The sequence below is a fragment of the Chrysemys picta genome, chromosome 1, assembly GCF_011386835.1.
Source record: "Chrysemys picta bellii isolate R12L10 chromosome 1, ASM1138683v2, whole genome shotgun sequence".
Taxonomy (NCBI): domain Eukaryota; kingdom Metazoa; phylum Chordata; order Testudines; family Emydidae; genus Chrysemys; species Chrysemys picta.
The window spans coordinates 32682445-32701263 of NC_088791.1; the positions used below are offsets into that span (position 1 = coordinate 32682445).

Genomic DNA, 18819 nt, shown 5'->3' on the forward strand with positions numbered 1-18819 from the left:
CAGGGGTTTTAGGCAACGAAGTTCCTCTTGGATTTCATTGGCAGCACAATATCCTTCAACAACTACCAAACGTGGAACATCATTTATATCCACGCTCTCATCAACTGCAACGCTAAACACTGCTGTGTCTTTTAATGCAGTTGTGTGCTTTTCGTTAATGTTTTCTGCCATTTCGCTTATGTGTCTCTCAATTGTTCTGGCAGAGACAGGCAGTTCTTTTATTTATAAAGATATGATCCTATTTGGCAAATCATTGACCAAACCTTTGAACTGATGAAATTTTTTTTTTAATATTTCCCATCTGTAAACCACTTTCTGCTTTTTGCAATGCACTGTGCAATCTTATATCTGCCTTTTGTGGCTTGTTTTTTATTTACACGTAAGCATTTAAAAAGACTGCTTTGCTTCTCATATCATGCTACTGCCTTTTTGATTTCAGTCTTGTCTGCTTTGTCAAGAAAGGTTTTCTCTTCGTTTGAAAATGTTGTTTAACACTTGATGTGTGATAAACAAAGCTTTCACAACAGAAAGCACAAACAGCAGGGTCCTTCTTTTGAATGAATCCAAATGTCCGTCCAAAAAGGCTGAAATGAACGGACATCTAACTTTGCTTTCTTAGGAGCTGACATTTTATCAAATATACCCCTCAACTTACAGTGGAAAAAAAAAATCGTGACAGACGTCACGCACAACGTCAAACGCAGTGCGCTGTTTCATGTCGTGTAATAGTGATGTAAGCAGCAAATCAGAACTTTAAAATATCCCGTACAATGGAGCTGGAACAATTTTTAAAGTGGGGGTGTTGAGCTGCGCCCCCTCTTGCCCCTGTGTGCACCCCTCACTGCCCGAGGCTGACGCCAGTGGGCCATGGCTGGGGCGGCTGCAGAGCCCCGGGCTGGCGGCTGGGACCCTAGGCCAGTAGCAGAGCGCCCCCTCCCAGACTGGTGGCCAGGACCCAGCCAGTATGAGTGCCACTGAAAATCAGCTCGCGTGCCGCCTTTGGCATGTGTGCCATAGGTTGTCTACCCTTGCTGTACCCAATCCTTAGTTAATAAATCTTTAGTTAGCTTACCAAGAAAAGAGATGAGTTCTTTCAGAGGTTAAAGCTAGTAAAGTACATTACAGATGAATTAGAGTTTATAAATCCAAAATGCTAGCAGGGATGTTGTATCTGCTTGTTTCTATAAGTCTCTCTTGTTTCCCAGAATGGTTCTGGGGACCTCAGTCCTTTGTTCAAAATTTCCTTTGTCAGAGTTCCACAGTCCAGAGAGATGTGGTAGGAAAGAGGTGGCCAGGGGCCTTTTGTTCCCACCTTTTATATGTTGGCCCCCTTTCCTGGAAAAATCAGCTGTGTCATGGGGTTAGGTAGTCCATTGCCTAAGTGCTGGGACACACAGTTCCAACGCCCTACGTGCTCGTCCACCAGCACTTCATACGAATTGCACATTTTAGCTTGCACATTTGCTTACATGTTGTCATCTGAGGTGTTTTTGGAGTTGATGTAGAGACATCCTTATTTACAGCTCCTTTGTTATTTCTAAAGTGCTAACTTGTGGGCATTTCTCAGACCAGAACGTGTTTGAGTCACAAACTTACAGCAAAATTTCAGAACTCCATGCACAGTGTCAATACATCCATTGTAATGAGATGATAATATACAGTAGATCATAACCTTTTCAATGATACCTCACAAGGCATTCTTTGTACAAGATTTATCACAATGTTGTAAAAGTTGTGACCACATTTAGTGTAGATGGTCACTTTCCCTTTTATACAGCATCACCATATCAATTTTGGTTTTCTGTAGATTTTCCCTTATTCTCTTGTGAAAGGTTGTTCAGCAGATTAAAAAAAATTGCTGTGTGTATTACACAAAAGCTTATGTTAAAAAACATAATTAAGATTACAAAGTTAAGCGCTCAAAATAAGGAAATGCTAAAATTATGGTTACCCACACATCTTTGATTTGGCCCCCCTGTACATATGTATTATACAATCTTTTTTTATTTTTTTTTTCTGCTTGGACCCTTGCCTCATTCGCTTCACAGGATGGACCTGCTTTGGAGATGAATGAGGGCTGTGGAGTGAAGGAGGCCTTTGTCCATTGGACCACTGCCTTTTTGTTGTAGTAATTGGCAGATGTGTAGTGAAATGAGGTAGGACATTGCAGGAAGAGAAGGAAGATTCTGTTGTGTTAACACAACTGGTCTCATGGCTAAGACAGTTGAATGCTGCCTTGGTGAAATAGATTCTATTCCTGCTTCTGTCACAGCGTTCCCTTGTGATGCTAGCTTGGTCTTTTAAATCAGACTTCACAGATGGTCCCTAATTGTGTTTTCCTCATTTTTGGGGTGCTTGAGACCCTAGGATCTGATTTGCAGCAGCACTGAACACTCATAATTGGAAGTGAAGTCAATGGGAGCTGTGTTTTAAACATATGAAGTTTTGTAGAATGCGAAGTATTCTGAAAAATCACGTCCTAGGAATCTCTAAGTGGGCACGCAAAATTAGTGGATGCATTTTTTTTTTAAAGTGGGGAAAAAGCATGTTATTTCCCTAGCCTCTTTCTTGGAAATGGCTGAAATTGGGGAGGGAATCCAGCCTAATGTATGCATAGCTGATATGTTAAATTTCAGTTAAAATGATTAAACTTGGCAAATTTTGCAACTGAAAAAGGGACTTGTAATGGGAGGAGTTGGGCAACCTTAATAGGTGGTGCTACCAGCTCCACCTATAATAAAGTTGGCAATAGGACACATTTTTGTGAGTTTTTGTGTTTACTTATCTCAATTCATTTTTCCACCTTTGGGCTCATTTGATAGCAAATTGGCTACAGTTCACAAAATCCCCCTCCTTGCTGCACCAGTCAAATGTCCTCTCTCCACAGAGGTGGGTGTCTGAATGGCAGGTACATGGCCAATCTCTGGAGTCCCAAGGAATGGAGTGGAAAGCATGCTCACCTGTACTGGTGCCTTTACCCTCCATTTATTCCTTCCCTTCCCATCCTAGAGCACATGCAGAGATCTTGTCTGGGAAATGGGAGAGCTTTCTTGAGCACTTCCTGTCACCCATTGGCCAATGAGTGGCGTGTGTTTGAGAAGCAAGTTGGCTTTCGTACATGCCCCCACCCCCAACTGTATTTAAGGCACTGCCCCACCTTTCCTACCTTCTAGTTGAGGTATTATTCCCAGTATGCTATGGTTTTCATTAGATCCCCCGGTTTTGGGTACTGGGAAGGAAATTGGCAGGGTGTCTGGGGGACCTTTCATCTTCCTATTTTTACCATTCTCCTATGCGATTTGATCAGCAGTCTACCAGCTCTGCTTTAGTTTAGGGTAACCAGACATCCCAGGTTAGAGGAGGAGTCCCAATTCTATATCCTGTTTTATTTAACTCCCCACTTATTTCAGTGAAGAGAAGGAGCGAGGAGAAGAGTAAAACAAAACAGATACCATAGGATAAAGACAGAGGATATGGACAAAGGAGTGGAGCAAGAATTTAGATAACACATATGGGGATGAAGGAAAAGGAATTTTAAAAAAGCTCAGAGAAAGGGTTCTTGGGAAAAGATGGGGACAGATTAAAACCCAAAAGGTTGTGCAATAGACAATGGGATATAGCAAGATAAATATTAAACATTTGAACTATCCCTATATTATATCTGCACTACTGTTTCCAGAGATCAAATATTGAAAATATTTTTATTGTAAATGATTTTACAGGAATTTTTTTTATTTAACCTACTACAGTTTTGTAAAACTTAGATCATTTTATTTCAGAGAAGAAACTGCGGTATGAAAAATTATCTAATCTTTTACTCTGCCAGTCCAGGATTGCTCCTTATAATTTAATGTGCCTGTGAGTTAGGCCCTGAGCCAGTGAAACACTGAAGTAGGTGTGCCACTGTAAGCATGTAAAAGTGGTCTCACTGAAGTCAGTGGAACTATACCACATGCTGGATCAGAACCTTAGTGTTTTGAAAGTATTTTGTTCTATCTTAGTGTTGAACAATTGCAGGGTCACACGTGCAAAAAATAATTGTGGTGGTTTCAATATAAACATAGAATTACCTTCAATGTTAGTGTAGCCATTAGAGTCAAATACAGCAGTTCAAGATCTGTTTTAGCTACAAGGTTTTGATTTGAGAAAACTATGATTTGGAGGGGAGAGAAAAAACTCCTTAACACAATTCAAATTAAACCAATTCAAATTAAAATGTTTTATGCACAAGTCACCTCCTGTCTAGCAAGTCACCTACTGTTCAGTGATTTGAGGACAAGATAAAGATGAATGTAAATTAATATAATTCTAATGAGGTGGATGAACTGTTGATACATTCCTATTTTCTAACAAATGTAATACTTGAAGTGTAAATTACAAACTGAACAGGAAATCATTTCATGTTATAAAAGTGCACTACCATTTTAATACTGTCATGTAAATCTAAAAAGAGCAAATGCTGTGGCATCTTATACTAATATTTTTCCAGTTTTAGAATTTGTGGTATTGAGTTGGTACATACTGTGTGATAGCTAGTTTGTAGGCCAGTGTTTTGACTTTTAGTTCTTAATTTTTGTGGTGGTGGTGGTGGTAATGGTGATGATGATTGATTATTTTTTGGCAGGTTATATAGTTCAAATGAGGAATTGTTTTGAATAATTGACTCTCTCTCCTCATATTATAATAGTGTGAGCTTTTAACAAATTTTAACCGCATTGGCATATATTTTCTACTTTGATTCAAAGATAACAATGGCATGGTTCAATAAAACTTAATTTCTAATTTTTATAGCCATGCCAACTGTATTTCAAAACTCAGGATTGAATACTCAGTCTGCTTTGAAACAGGACTAGATCAAAGTGCATTAACCAACTGTTAATGCATGTCAGCAAGGTCCACATGGAAAGCTAATTCGCTGCAGGGTAGTGAGGGGTAGATTGACATGCCAGCTTGCTGTGAATTAAATGTTTCTGTAGAGAAGCCCTTGGTTGTAATTCTGTATAGGTTCTTATACCTCTATCATCGTAATCTGAGTACCTTCCAGTAGTGCATTAAATGATGTAACTGATGTCTGTCATGCATGGGTCCATCTCTTTCTCTTTCCAACAGGATTGGATTGTGTGTTATTTTGGTACCGTTTTTTAATGTGCTCTGTGTGTATTAGAGAGGTCAAAGAAGTGTGGCTTGCACTTGGAATGCAAGGTATTGAAGTCTGTGATGATCCTTATTTCCGGTGGGAATGTGTTCCACAATCTTGGACTGGCCCCCAAGAAGGCTCTGCCTCCTGCACAGCTCAACTGTATCTTTGTGGAAAAGTAGTGAAGACAGCATTAAAGTTGAGGAGAATGAGGAAGGGGATAGGGAAAAAAGTAGCAGAAAAAAATAGTCACTAATTTAAATGTATGAGAGCAGTTTCAGTACTGTATCCAACAATGAACAAGTATTGAAATCAGTTGAGGATATTTTTGCATAAAAAAGACACTAGAGGGCTGAAAACTATTCTCTCAAGCATTTTTATGAAAAGGAAGGTTTGTGATGGACCAAGAATAAGTGTTTGGGTCAAGGGAAGGTTTAAAAAAAAAATCGAATGTCAAAAGTAAATTGTTGCAAAGATTTGTTTTACATAAGAACGGCCATACTGGGTCAGACCAAAGGTCTATCAAGCCCAGTATCTTGTCCTCTGACAGTGGCCAATGGCAGGTGCCCCAAAGGGAATGGACAGACAGGTTATCATCAAGTGATCCATGCCCTGTCACCCAATCCCAGCTTCTGGCAAACAGAGGCTAGGGACACCATTTCTGCCCATCATGGCTAATAGGTAATCTTCCATGAATCTATCTAGCTCCCTTTTGCACCCCGTTATAGTATTGGCCTTCACAACACCCTCTGGCAAGGAGTTCCAGAGGCTGACCGTGCATTGTGTGAAAAAATACTTTCTTGTGTTTTGTTTTAAACCTGCTACCTATTAATTTAATTTGGTGGCCCCTTGTTCTTGTATTATGAGAAGGAGTAAATAACACTTCCTTATTTACATTCTCTATCCCACTCATAATTTTATAGACCTCTATCATATCCCCCCTTAGTTGCCTCTTTTCCAAGCTGAAAAGTCCCAGTCTTATTAATCTCTCCTCATACGGAGATTCCCCCCGCCTCCTTTTCTGAACCTTTTCCAATTCCAATATATCTTTTTTGAGATGGGGCGACCACATCTGCACGCAGTATTCAGGGTCTGGACGTACCATGGATTTATATAGAGGCAATATGATAGAAAATATCATATTATCTATCCCTTTCTTGATGATTCCCAACATTCTATTCGTTTTTTTGGTTGCCGCTGCACATTGAGTGGAAGATTTCAGAGAACTATCCACAATGACTTCAAGATCTCTTTCCTGAGTGGTAACAGCTAATTTAGACCCCATCATTTTATATGTATAGTTAGGATTATGTTTTCCAATGTGCATTACTTTGCATTTATTAACATTAAATTTCATCTGCCATTTTGTTGCCCAGTTACCCAGTTATGTGAGGTCCTTTTGTAGCTCTTTGCAGTCTGCCTGGGACTTAACTATCTTGAATAGTTTTGTATCATCTACAAATTTTGCCACCTCACTGTTTACCCCTTTTTCCCGATCGTTTATGAATATGTTAAATAGGACTGGGCCCTATTGACTCAAAGCTAAAGATATATCAATAAAATATTTAGGGAAAAATGTTAAAGGGACACCTTAACTTGATTAGTCTAAAAATTTAACTGTCATAGGGGAAGGTAAATTATATGCAGTATCCCATCTGAAATGCCTGCTACACAGCGTGTGTGTATTTATTTTTAAATTATTAATTAAGCCTCTGTTTTAAAACACCACAATTTTTAAATGTGAATTTGAGATAGAATTAAGATATTTTTATCTACTTCAGCAAAATGTATTATATGGCCTTATTCTTAGCCAAGCTAAATTGGATAGGAGCTCAGGTAACTTTTTTTCTTTTTCTTTTTTGGCAGTATTTGGTACTGCAAAGGAAATAAAATATTCCAAAAAGACTTTGCAAGTAACACTTCAAATAGTAAAGAAATGAGACTTACTTATACTTCATGGATGGGCTCCATTCTACAGTGGACTACTACCCTTCTAGTTATAAAGTCAGAGGGAAGTGGAAGTCTCTAAGAGCTAGAAATAGTTTCATCTTCAGTGTACTTTGTTGTGTCTAAGGTAAAAGATGACTCTCTACTACAGTATTTGGTGATCTGTGATGCCTGGCATATTATTGATTTACTTTCCTAGATTTCTGTTTTTTTCCCAAAGGGCAAAAAGTGTCCAAATACAAATTTACATAATAGATTGTAACAATATAACTGTTCTGCTACCATAGGTTTCTGATTTAGAATAATACAGCTAGAGACATGAGTGTTAAATGGATATTGATAATTAATCTAGATATGACATTTTACTGTCTAGTTTTTCCAACAGGTTAATTATTTAATCTGCACAGTGTGCATGAAAGAACAGACTGTAATATTTCGTTTTTAAAAATGGAGGGGGTTGAGTTATAAAAAGGCAATCCATAATTTTTGTTGCATTCTTATTATCTTGGTGTGGCCAAAGAGTTTTCCATGTGAATTTATTTAAAAAAAAAAAAAAAAAAAAAAAAAAAAGGTTTCTCCTAGGCTATTGCTTGTTATTAACAGTCACAGTCTAGAGGGAAATTTTAGAGCTGAATTATAACCTTTGAAATTAGGCTGATGTAATGAAAATGCTGACAGACTCAACTTCAGCACTAGTGGGTGCTGCCAGAATAAAACGTTTTAGTAATTATTGTTTAGTAGAAATTACCATAAAGAGGAGAAATATCTTGTAGGTTAAAATGAATACAACTTTTAATTAATTCGCTTTTGCCAACTAAAGCATGAAAATCATGTAAGTCAACGGAACTTTAATAGGTACTGCTAACCAGTAAGGATTCATTTTTAAAAGCAATTTCAGATTCTTTTGGGTATGTCTATACTGCCCACCGGATCGGCGGGCGTTGATTTATTGTGTCTAGTCTAGATGTGATAAATCGACCCCTGAGTGCTCTCCCTTCGACTCCTGTACTCCAGCTCCGCGAGAGGTGCAGGCGGAGTCGACGGGGGAGCGGCAGCAGTCGACTCACCGTGGTGAAGACACCATAGTTGAAGTATGTCAACTTCAGCTATGTTATTCATGTAGCTGAAGTTGTGTAACTTAGATCGATTTCTCCCCCCCGCCCCCCCACACACACTGTAGACCAGGCCTTTGTGTGTTCATTAAACACAGACAGAATTATTTTGGGATTTTTCTATTGATGGTCCTTTGGCAGATAACATAGTTGCTTAAACAGACAGCACACTCTTTTAAGTACAAGTTAATGTACTGTACCTGAGATTTTTTTCATTCAGTGTAGTCATAGGTGTGTTGATCCCAGATAATGAGAGAGACCAGGTAGATGAGGTAGTATCTTTTATTGGACCAACTTCTGGTTGTGAAAGTTACAAGTTTTCAAGCTTCACAGAGCTCTTTTTCTGGTCTGTGGAAGGTAATCAGAGTGTCTGAGCTAAATATAAATTGGGATTGATTAAGCTTAAGTGGTTCACACATGGTGTAGGAGACCACTTAAAATGAAGTGGGCAACTAAGGGTTAATAGGAAGTGGGGTGTGTTAAAAATTTTGTAACAAGCCATAAAAACAGTGTCTCTGAGTCCATGGTTTTTAGTGTCTACCAGAGTTATGAATTTAAGTCCCCAGGATTGCCTTTTGAAGGTGTTGTGCAGGTTTCCTTTGATGACTGGGACTGAGAGATCAAATATGGAATGACTGCTTTGTGAAAAGTTTTGCCCACATGGTATTTTGTCTTACCATTTTTCTGTTAGAGTTCATTTGAGAGTATAGTGATTGACTGGCTTCATCCACATAATTGTTATTGGAACATTTGATGCAGTGAATGAAGTACACCAGATGTTGTGATAGGCATATATAGGACCCATGAATCTTGAAGTGTGTTCTGGTGATATTGATCATATTAAAAGCCAACTGGCTGTTAGCTAAGGCTGCAGAGCAGACTCATTAATTGCTCTCTAAGTGGTCTCTGTGGTACTAGATGGGACAGAACCACACGCAGAAAGTGTGTGGGTTATGGCATTGTCTGTCTCCAAAAGTGAATGCTGCAGTTGCTTTGTATCTGTTCCTGCTCGCTGAGTTTGTCCCCAAGCTGTCTCCCCATGGGATTTTTTAATGGTGCATTCTATTTCTTGTCCATATTTGTATTTGTATTTACACAATCAAAGGCTATAGATTAAAGTTACCTCCTGGGCACTGGGTGGAAGTAAACAAGGAATATTTGCTTCTCTCTCATGAGTTTTATGTATTTACTTTTACCGGAAATTGTCATGTGAAGGTTCTGCTGACTAAAGTGGGAACTAAAATAGAAGATCCAAGGATGGAGGAGTAGCGAATCAACCAAGGCCCATAAGAAAGGGAGCAAGATTATACTCTCTCTCTCCTAACTGTAGGACCTCTGCCAGAGCTTCTACAATTGTCGGTCAACGTATTCATAATTAGCATCTTATTTGAGGGTTTAATAACTGTTATAGGCATGGTTTAAATGAATTTTCTTAGTCATGATGGCTACTCTTTCTGTGATTTGTGTGTGTTAAATATTTAATTAGGTTTTGATAGCTTTTGATTGTAAAAACTCCTTCAGACACTTTAGTCTATCATGTATGTGCAGATTATATGAAAAAAATTTAGTTCAGAGGAACTTTGGACTTTATGGGGCAAGAATTTATTTTTTTACTTTTTGCCCTTTCTTTTTAATTCTAGTTAATACAAAAAGAAACTATATATGATGAAAACCTATTGAAAATTATTCAAGGCCTGAATTCCTTTAATGCGATTACAGCAAGGAAATTCAAAGTTAATGTTTAAGATGATTGAATAGTCTCCTTTAGATACATGCATATAGTTCTCAACACTAATGCGTTAACTCGTATCAAAGGAAGAATTGGCATGTAATGGGCAAATCTCACAAGGTTCTGTGTTTAATTTCAGATCAGCATTCCAAAGTTTGATTGTTGGTTTAGGAATCAAGTTGGAAATCTCCCATGTGGTTAATCAGGCATACTGTGAGAATGATTCCATGGTGACTAGTGCGAAGCTTTGACTTGGGGTGCCCAGGACTCTGAGACACCTTGTTCACCCTCTTGTCTCAATGAAGGAGAGACTTGCTGGTGCTTAACTGCATGTCTGTTCCCAGGTACCGGCAGTCTTTAGCCACCCAAACAATCTCCTCAGAGCTCTGCCAGCCCTTACTTTGCATTGCAGGTTAACAATAGGTGCATGCCTATCCCCAAGCGCATCTGGAAGCATGCTCCTGTAATATTCAGCCTTTGTCATTGGACATTCACAGTAATTACCAGGTCTGCTGTTCCCAAGAAAAAACACACAGCTTGATTAGTACAACTCAGGTTTGGGTCCTTTATAACACTACATCATGGAGATATATTTATAGTGAAACAATCATGAGTATTACTAAAGGTAAAGATTTAAGAGATACCAAGTAAGGATAATGGAAAGAGAAATGGTTACATATAAAACAAAAACGGACAACAGGCTTTTTAGAGTCTAAATTCAGCTTTAAGAGGCTAAAATCCTTGTCTAAAGTAGCTTCTCACCTAAAGCAATCTCCTAGCACAGGGATTCTCAAACTTCATTGCATCGTGACCACCTTCTGACAACAGAGTTACTACATGAGCCCGGGGGAGATCCCGAGCCCTGCTGTCCCGGGTGGGGGTGGAGCTCAAGCTCGGACTTCATGACACACATTGAGATCCTGACCCACAGTTTGAGAATGGCTGGGATTGACTGTTATTGGATGTAAAAGGTGCTGTCCTTTTTGCTCTCTGTGATGGATAAAAATGTCCTTTAGCCTTCCTCTTGTAATTCCCCAAAGTCATTGTTCTTATACCCAGAGTCAGTAAAAATCTCTAATGTGTTTTCTCTAGTGCCTGGTGACTTCATGTTGATTTCACATCCTCATGTTGTCCTATGCAAATTGGCTTCTATTGTGTTGACTTATGATGATTAATTTACATTTGTCAGAGGTACATATTTTATCTCTTGTCTGGAAGGAAACCTGTTTGTTAGCTCTGTCTGGGATATGGGTTTTAAAACATATGTTTAGTACATACACACAACTTCTTAAATATCATCTGTACATACAGAATGCAATAATTATGAAGATGTCACATAATATTCTTTACAGATAAATATTATGACAGCAATGTGATAGGTATAGTAAGTTTGTCAGGCCTAATAGAAGCTGTAGAACAGTGAACCCTTTGCCAGTTGGCATTTAGGGGTTCTTAGGGTCACAATTAGTACTATAGGAGAAACTTGCATCAAATAGCCTTTCTAGTAGCATTTTGGGCACTTCAGCTTCTGGATGAAATCAGGAAATCGAGTTTTATGAAAACAGAAAAGGAAAAAAATTACACTGTTTCAAAACTCAAATGACTTGGTTTGTTTCTCATATTATCCATATGCATCCAGCCAGATGTAGGATGTAGTTCTGTCTTCCATTTAATATGCTTAATTATGGGGCTGCCCTCATCACACAAGAGTTAATTTGAAATGTCAGCTGTTAAGGCTTTGATGAGCTTTCTAAGTGCTCTAAAATTCACATGTATACCTCTACCCCAATAGAATGCGACCCGATATAACACTGGTTCGCATATAGCGCGGTAATCCCGGGGCTCCAGCAGTGGGGCTCGGGCGGCGCTTTAAAGGGCCCAGGGCTCCGGCCACTGCGGAGCGGCAGCAGCAGGGCTCGGCTGGCGATTTAAAGGATCTGGGCTTCCCACAGCGGCCAAAGCCCAGGGCTCTTTAAATCACTGCTGGAGCCCTGCTGCTGCTACGCCGATATAATGGGGTTTCACCTATAACACGGTAGGGATTTTTGGCTCCCAAGGACCGCGTTATATCAGGGTAGAAGTGTATGCTCACACTGTATTAAATTGCTGTGCATTGCTGAGGCAGTGTTGGTAGTGCAAATTTGGAGTCATTTGAGCATTTTATCTGAGCTGTTTCCTCCATTTTTGTACCTTTTTTAGTCTACATTTATTCCTCCTCCCAAAGACCTAAAAACTGATATTGCCTGAACAAGTTTGATTTTGGCTAGTGTCCGGCACCCAGCAAGCACTGTTTATATTGTTCTTAAGGGATTGAATTGGATCTATAAACTGTTAAACACCTACGGTCTGCACTAGAGAAATTGACTTTTGCATATACTCTAAGACTGCTGCTCTGTGGCGAGCAAGAGTGTATAGAGGCTTTCCTGATGTCAGTCAGTGGGTGCCTCAGAGCAACATGCTGTAGATATTAAAACCAAGTGCCATCCAAGGACCTGTGAATCCAAGTCTTGCCCTTGGCAGATTTGTGTCTGCTGTGCAAATTACCTGCATTCTACTTCAGGTTAGACTGAGGCTGCAGAAGTCTCTTCTTTTGGAAGTTTTGCTTCAGGGGTGGAACTTTTTGTTTGAGCCAATATTTTAAAACACTTTAAAACCCATATGCCTAGGTTGTTTTGAAAGTTGCAGTTCCTCATCAGGGCCAGAGATGGGGCAAGTGTGGGGTTACTGGTAGAGAGGGTTACTGAGATATAGCCGCCCGACAACAATTTTTACATTCAAAGTGCTCTAAAACCCACGTCCATAGGGGGATCATCTTGAAACTTAGCATTTTGTAACAGGGGCTTAGGCCTGGTCTACACTTAAAATTTAAATCAACCTAGCTTTGTCACTCAAGGGTGTGAAAAATTCTCACCCTGGAGGACTATAGTTAAACTGACCTAATCCCCAGTGTAGACATAGCGAGATCTACAGAAGAATTCTTCCATCGACCTAGCTGCTGTGGGAGGTGGATTAACTGCAACGACTGGGGGAAAAAAACCCCTTCTGTTGAGGTCAGAATTGTCTACTTTATGGAGCTACAGCAGCATAGTTGCAGTGGTGCAACTGTGCCACAGTAGTTCCCACAGTGTAAATGTGGCCTCAGGTAGAGTTTGGGGCATGTTTGGGGTCACTTGGTCAAATGGTTCTTGAGATGCAACCTCATACAATGAGCTGCTAATAAGAATCTGAAACATTTTCTAACTTTAATGCAGACAAGGAAAATATGAAGGTCAGAGCCTTAGTAAAATTTATATTACTGAACTGCCCCTGAGCTCAGCAATTCAATATTCAAGGACCAGTTTAGAAATATTTCAAAGGTTATTACATTATAAAGGCTTTAGGACCCCTGATTATAGACAGTTTGTATCTCTGAGAGCTATTGTTTCCTAAGGAACTCCTTTTTTGAGTGACCTACCTAATAATGTACTTACACGGTGGCCAAGGACTATGAGTTTGAATCTTTTCCTCTAGAGATTTGTGATGTGCACATTAGTCCCATCAACCCACCAACTGCTAGGTGTCTGGGCTACAAGGGAGTTGTTTTGAATGGTGTGTGCAATTTTGGGAAAGCTCAAAACACCACAGGTATACCCTCAATGTAATCTTCCCAAGTCCCTATCCTAGGAAAGTTTGGGGGCGGTAATGTGGCCAGGATATGACCCCCAGTATGGTGGCCTGGATGGCTGGGCTGATATGGGAGGGTCTACTTGCCAAGTAGAAAATGACACCAAAGAGGCAATTACAAGTGTAGGGGTCCCAGCCAGGGTGAATTGGTTATCTACTGGGAGAAGCTCCCTCTGTTCCTACTGGGAAGCACTAGGCATGGGCTGGGCACTGGGAACAGGCATGCTTGTGTGGGGAGATTAAAATGGATATACTCAGTGCATAGCACAGGCATGCAAGCTCTGAGATTGGGCATGGAGGGATGAGAACAGTCATTGAGCTGAATGGAACAGTTCACAACTCCCAGAGCTAATGCCTAGAGCTGCTTGTGCCTTTCCAGAATGAGTAAGGGACTAAACTTAAACCTCTGAAAACTATGAAACAGAGCAAAGCTGATGCCTTCCTCCATCACACTTCCACATAACCTTAACTCTGCCCCCTGGAACTAGCAATAGGCACTGGGACAAAACCAAACCTTACCTATCCCTAACAAAATCTGCCACTTTCTGCATTTTTGTGCTGTGTTGTCCAATAAAATTCTCAGTGATCATTCCTCTTCATGTGCTGCCAATAACCCTCACAATGCTAGATGTGGCAGTATTGATTCTGGCATTAGTTGAAGCAAGTTGCCCGAGCTCACATTACAGCTACACCTCTGCCCAGATGGCAACTAGAGGAATCCCTGTCCCCCCCACTCCCCATTTTCTGGCTTGATTTATGCAGGAGATCAGAGTCTACCATCACAATGGCCATTTAGGAATGTTTTTAAAAGCTTGTAGAGTTTCAGGGCTGCTAAAACTACTTCCTCTTTCACCTCTAAGAGGCAGACATTCCAAGTGGTGTGCCATGAAGATAGAGGGATATAAGTGTGCTTTAACCCATTCTAATGCTCTGTTATGTATTTTCTTTGCCCATCCGAACTTCTCATCTACATTGGCATACACACGTTGCTCTACACCCTCTCTGTGCTGCATTGCAGCTCTGGTATTTTCTTGGCATACGTTACAAGGACATACAGTGTCAGCTGGGACTTAACCAAAGAAAATCCTTAGGACAACAACGAACGTGTTAACATATGGCAAATCTTAGGGGGTTCATCTGAAGTAGGTGAAGTGGTTGAGTGTAGGTTGGTGGCTTATCTAGCCTGTTTTTGTGAAACTCTACCTAAACTCAAATTATATCCTAGTCAAGAAAAGGTTTAAGTTTCCCCCCACACTGTTCTTCTTCATGCTCTCTGCTGTCTTCAACATGCTCAGAAAGGGTACAGTCCTATGGTCTTTCACAAACACTTGTTAGGCCATTGTTCAAGGAGGGCAGAGTTAAGGTTCTGTTGGGGTGTGATGTGGGAGACATTACCTTGACTCTACATTTCCTAGTTTTCAGAGATTTAAGTTTCACTACCCTACATATTCTGGAAGGGTGCCAGGCAGTGCAAGGCAAGCTTAACTATAGGTTTTTGGGGGGTGAATTATTGCATAAATCTACAGTGACCTATCACAGAAGTATGAATAGACTTTTTTGTTACTTTGGAAAAGTATAAAGTATGGTTCTTAGTAATATATTTATCTTTGAGAGGGATTGGGGGGTTGTGGAAAGGGGTTGTAAAATTCCCAAAGTGGGGAAAATCTTTCTTTTATTTTAAAGCTCCAGTGATTAAAAGTTCTTTTTTTGGTTACTAATATAGCTGAATTATGTACAAGGTTGGTTTTAACATGTGCTAATATCCTGAAAGTGCTTTCTTTAAATAACTGAGAAACTTAATTAATGTTGACAGTTAATTATGAATACCAGTGTTCATTTATGCTTCCGTATGCATACTTTTAGTGCTAGTTATTGTCTGATACTAAATTTGTCCTTCATGCTTTTCAAGTATCCTGTTTAAAATGCACTCACCATTTAATAAATTCCTTGCTTCACAGTTTCTTTAACTCTCTTTCAGATTTTTGAACGAATTTTGTTTATCTGGGCAATACGTCATCCAGCCAGTGGATATGTTCAGGGAATAAATGACCTTGTTACTCCTTTTTTTGTAGTCTTCGTTTGTGAATATATAGGTAAGATTTGATACAATACTTAATTACAAATTGGTGATTTCAGAAAAATATCTGCATTTTAGTATAACGGTTTAGCTGGATAAATAAATTACATTTGAGTATATGAATGGTCATCTGGTGTATGAGGATGATATATTTGGCAAATGTAACTATATAACAGGTGATTTCCTTAAATATATATGGACAGGGAAGTGGCGGGGTATTATTTACAACTAAAACTATTTACATGTTTAAAATGGTAACTTTAAGGTATCCAGGCCTATGTTACAAACTAAGGTCCTGATCCAGCAATCTGATTTGTGTAGATAATCATTGACTTCTGTAGTACTCTGAAACTTTGTCCGCATAGAGTGCTATTGGAGATGCAGGAGGAGTCCTTAATGGATCAGATGGCAAGGCTGAGGCCTGCTGGATTTTTTAGAATTAGGGCATACCCTATATTATACTGTTGTCTTTTAACTATAATTTAATCCCTTTTATGATCATGAAGACTGGACTCAATGACCTATCAAGGTCCCTTCCGGTCCTAGAATCTATGCATGTTTTTATAAAGGCTGGTTTTGTGTAAAAGCTGTAAATATCCAGGAATAATTTTTGCCATCATTTTATTTTAATTTGCATTATGCATTTACATTTTCCTTAATTTCTTTTCAAATATACATATAATGAAAACAATCACAGTTGCATATATACCTATGCAGGACATTCTATGAAGTGCTATATATGTATGTGTGTATACATAGTACATTGTATATTGTGTGTATATATCTTTACTTTACTCCTCCTCCAGCTCCTTCTTGAGTACCCCATCAATGTCCTAACCTAGATTGATTAGATTTAATGGAGGACAGATTACCCTTGAGTGGATAAAAGACTATCCATTTATTGATTTGCATGGCAACACCTCTCTTGCTTTGTTTCATTTCTTGTTAAATAGGAAGACTTTCATTGCTAAGCAACTAATGAGAACTACTGCTGCTTACTCCCTAATCATCTCTTAAGTAGGGGTAGAGGCCTACTCCTGAGAGTGCTTGCAGTTTCTGCCTCTTACTCCCTCATTTGACAGATAATGAAAATGTTCTTAATGATCCTAGAACAGTAGGATCTCTGTTGGTAGACTTTAGAGTTGTTAATTGAAATAAGAAGTTCAAATGAGATGTGATTAGAGAATTGATATTCCATGTTAAATAGACCATTTAATTAATATGGTAAATAAGTTTGTCTTTACCACCAACTTTCCTTGTAAGACCATAGTGATTGTTAATGCATTTGCCTGAATGTCAGTATGATGGGATCAGAGAACATGACTGTTTCAGTAATTGTAGGTTTTTTTTAAACTGGACAACAACATAGTAGTAGTAACAACAACAAAAAAAGTAGTAAAAGTTGATTTGCCAATGAAAAGATGTGTGTATCAGTGAATTACATTTTAAAAGTCTCATTTCTATTTGTTACTTATTAAATGGGGATACAATATTCATGTGAACTATATTTTTCCGGTATATATTTGAGTATTTCTAACCCAGAACATTTAAAAATAGTCATTCCTCCCAAAATTGAGATTGGTTTAAAATCATTAAACTTAAAAACAAAACAGAAAATAAGCAATGAATTTGGTTTATTTGCCTTTGGGTTTTTGAGTCTTCATGGTGGTCTCCAGTTATATTTTCAAGTTTTTCTCCACAACTTAGGCCTAGAATTGTTTTTAAATGAAAGCTCACATTCTTACCTAATCATAGATTTCTAGAGGTTGGGCTTTAAGAAACGCACAAAAAATTGTGACACTCTTGATAAAAATGTGAGAATTGGCAGAACTGAATGCTTTTTTCCTTGATCGCTAATTTCTTATAAGATTAAAACATAGTATTGCAAAAGTATATTAAGTTTATTTGGATAAAAATTGCAAGAACTAAATAACACACTGGAGTTAAATAGTATCAGAGGGGTAGCTGTGTTAGTCTGGATCTGTAAAAAGCAACAGAGTCCTGTGGCACCTTTAAGACTAACAGATGTATTTGAGCATAAGCTTTCGTGGGTTAATGCCCACTTCTTCGGATGCATGTAATGGAAATGGAGTTAAATAGTATTTCTGGAATTTGCATAGATTTGTCAAAACTTGTGTAACGTTTAATCAATAGACCTATAGCACCACCTTTTACCCCATGGCAGATTTTTAAAAATCTTGTGCAGATTTTAAAATGATACAATTTTATTTAGTTTAAATAGCAAACTAAACATTACATTTAAAAAAATATTCTTTCACAACTTTTAAACATGAGTGATTTATGATTACTGGATTACATTCCAGGATAAGCTGTTCCATTCTTCTTCTTCGTCACTTTGTTGCAAGTTTAAATTCTTTGTGCGTTCTTCCACTGGAAGCAACTTGGCCTCATGTAATGAAGGTGTAAATAATCATTCCCAGTTCATAGGTGGGAATATTGTTTAGTGTGATCTTTTGTACACTAATTACATTTTAAAGAAAATCCACTGTTGTGATGGCATTGCTCATTCACATCTGTGTAGCTTAATTTGAGCAGAAACATGAGTTATAGAAGTGAGTCATTTATTAGTAAATAGTCTGTAATTTGTGAATTGTTCAAACACAATGATTCTCTGTCATGAAGTGTTGAGATAGTTATTCAAATACCTTAACCCATGCAACAGTAATATTTTAGCAAATAGAAATCTGTTTCTGCTTTTTCACAGGGTTTCCCAGCACAGTAAATTCCTTTTCTAGGCACTTAAATTATACATGTTTAGCTTCCTGTGAAGTGGTCTACACCTAAAATGTATGTCAACCTAGCTACATCACTTAGGGCTGTGGAAAACCTAGCTCCCACTGTAGATTCAGCTAGATTGATGGAAGATCTCTTCCATTGGTGCATCTCTGTCATGGTAGCGCTTGTAGTGTAGACATATCCTAATAAATATGGGTTAAGATGCCTAACTTTAAGGCACCCAATTAGAATATTTTAAGTGACTGAATGGAGGAACTTAATTTATGAATCTGCCAACAATAACACAATGGTGGCTGTGTAATACAGTTATAGCTCACTAATTCGCCACGGTGCATTAAAATAATATCTCCATATTGGATGTCCAGTAAGCATATATCAATAAGGTAGGTTGCTGAGC

The 18819-nt window shown here is 38.7% G+C and overlaps 1 protein-coding gene across 10 annotated transcripts in view; it reads left to right on the top strand.

The window, feature by feature from the left end:
- TBC1D22A (TBC1 domain family member 22A) overlaps positions 1 to 18819 on the top strand; it is a 438695-nt gene that overhangs the window by 90744 nt on the left and 329132 nt on the right. For all 10 annotated transcript variants that reach the window (XM_065554788.1, XM_065554749.1, XM_065554783.1 and 7 more), the window contains one exon: positions 15567 to 15681. In XM_065554788.1, coding sequence (XP_065410860.1) covers positions 15567 to 15681 — 115 coding nt within the window. The remainder of the gene's footprint in view (positions 1 to 15566; positions 15682 to 18819) is intronic.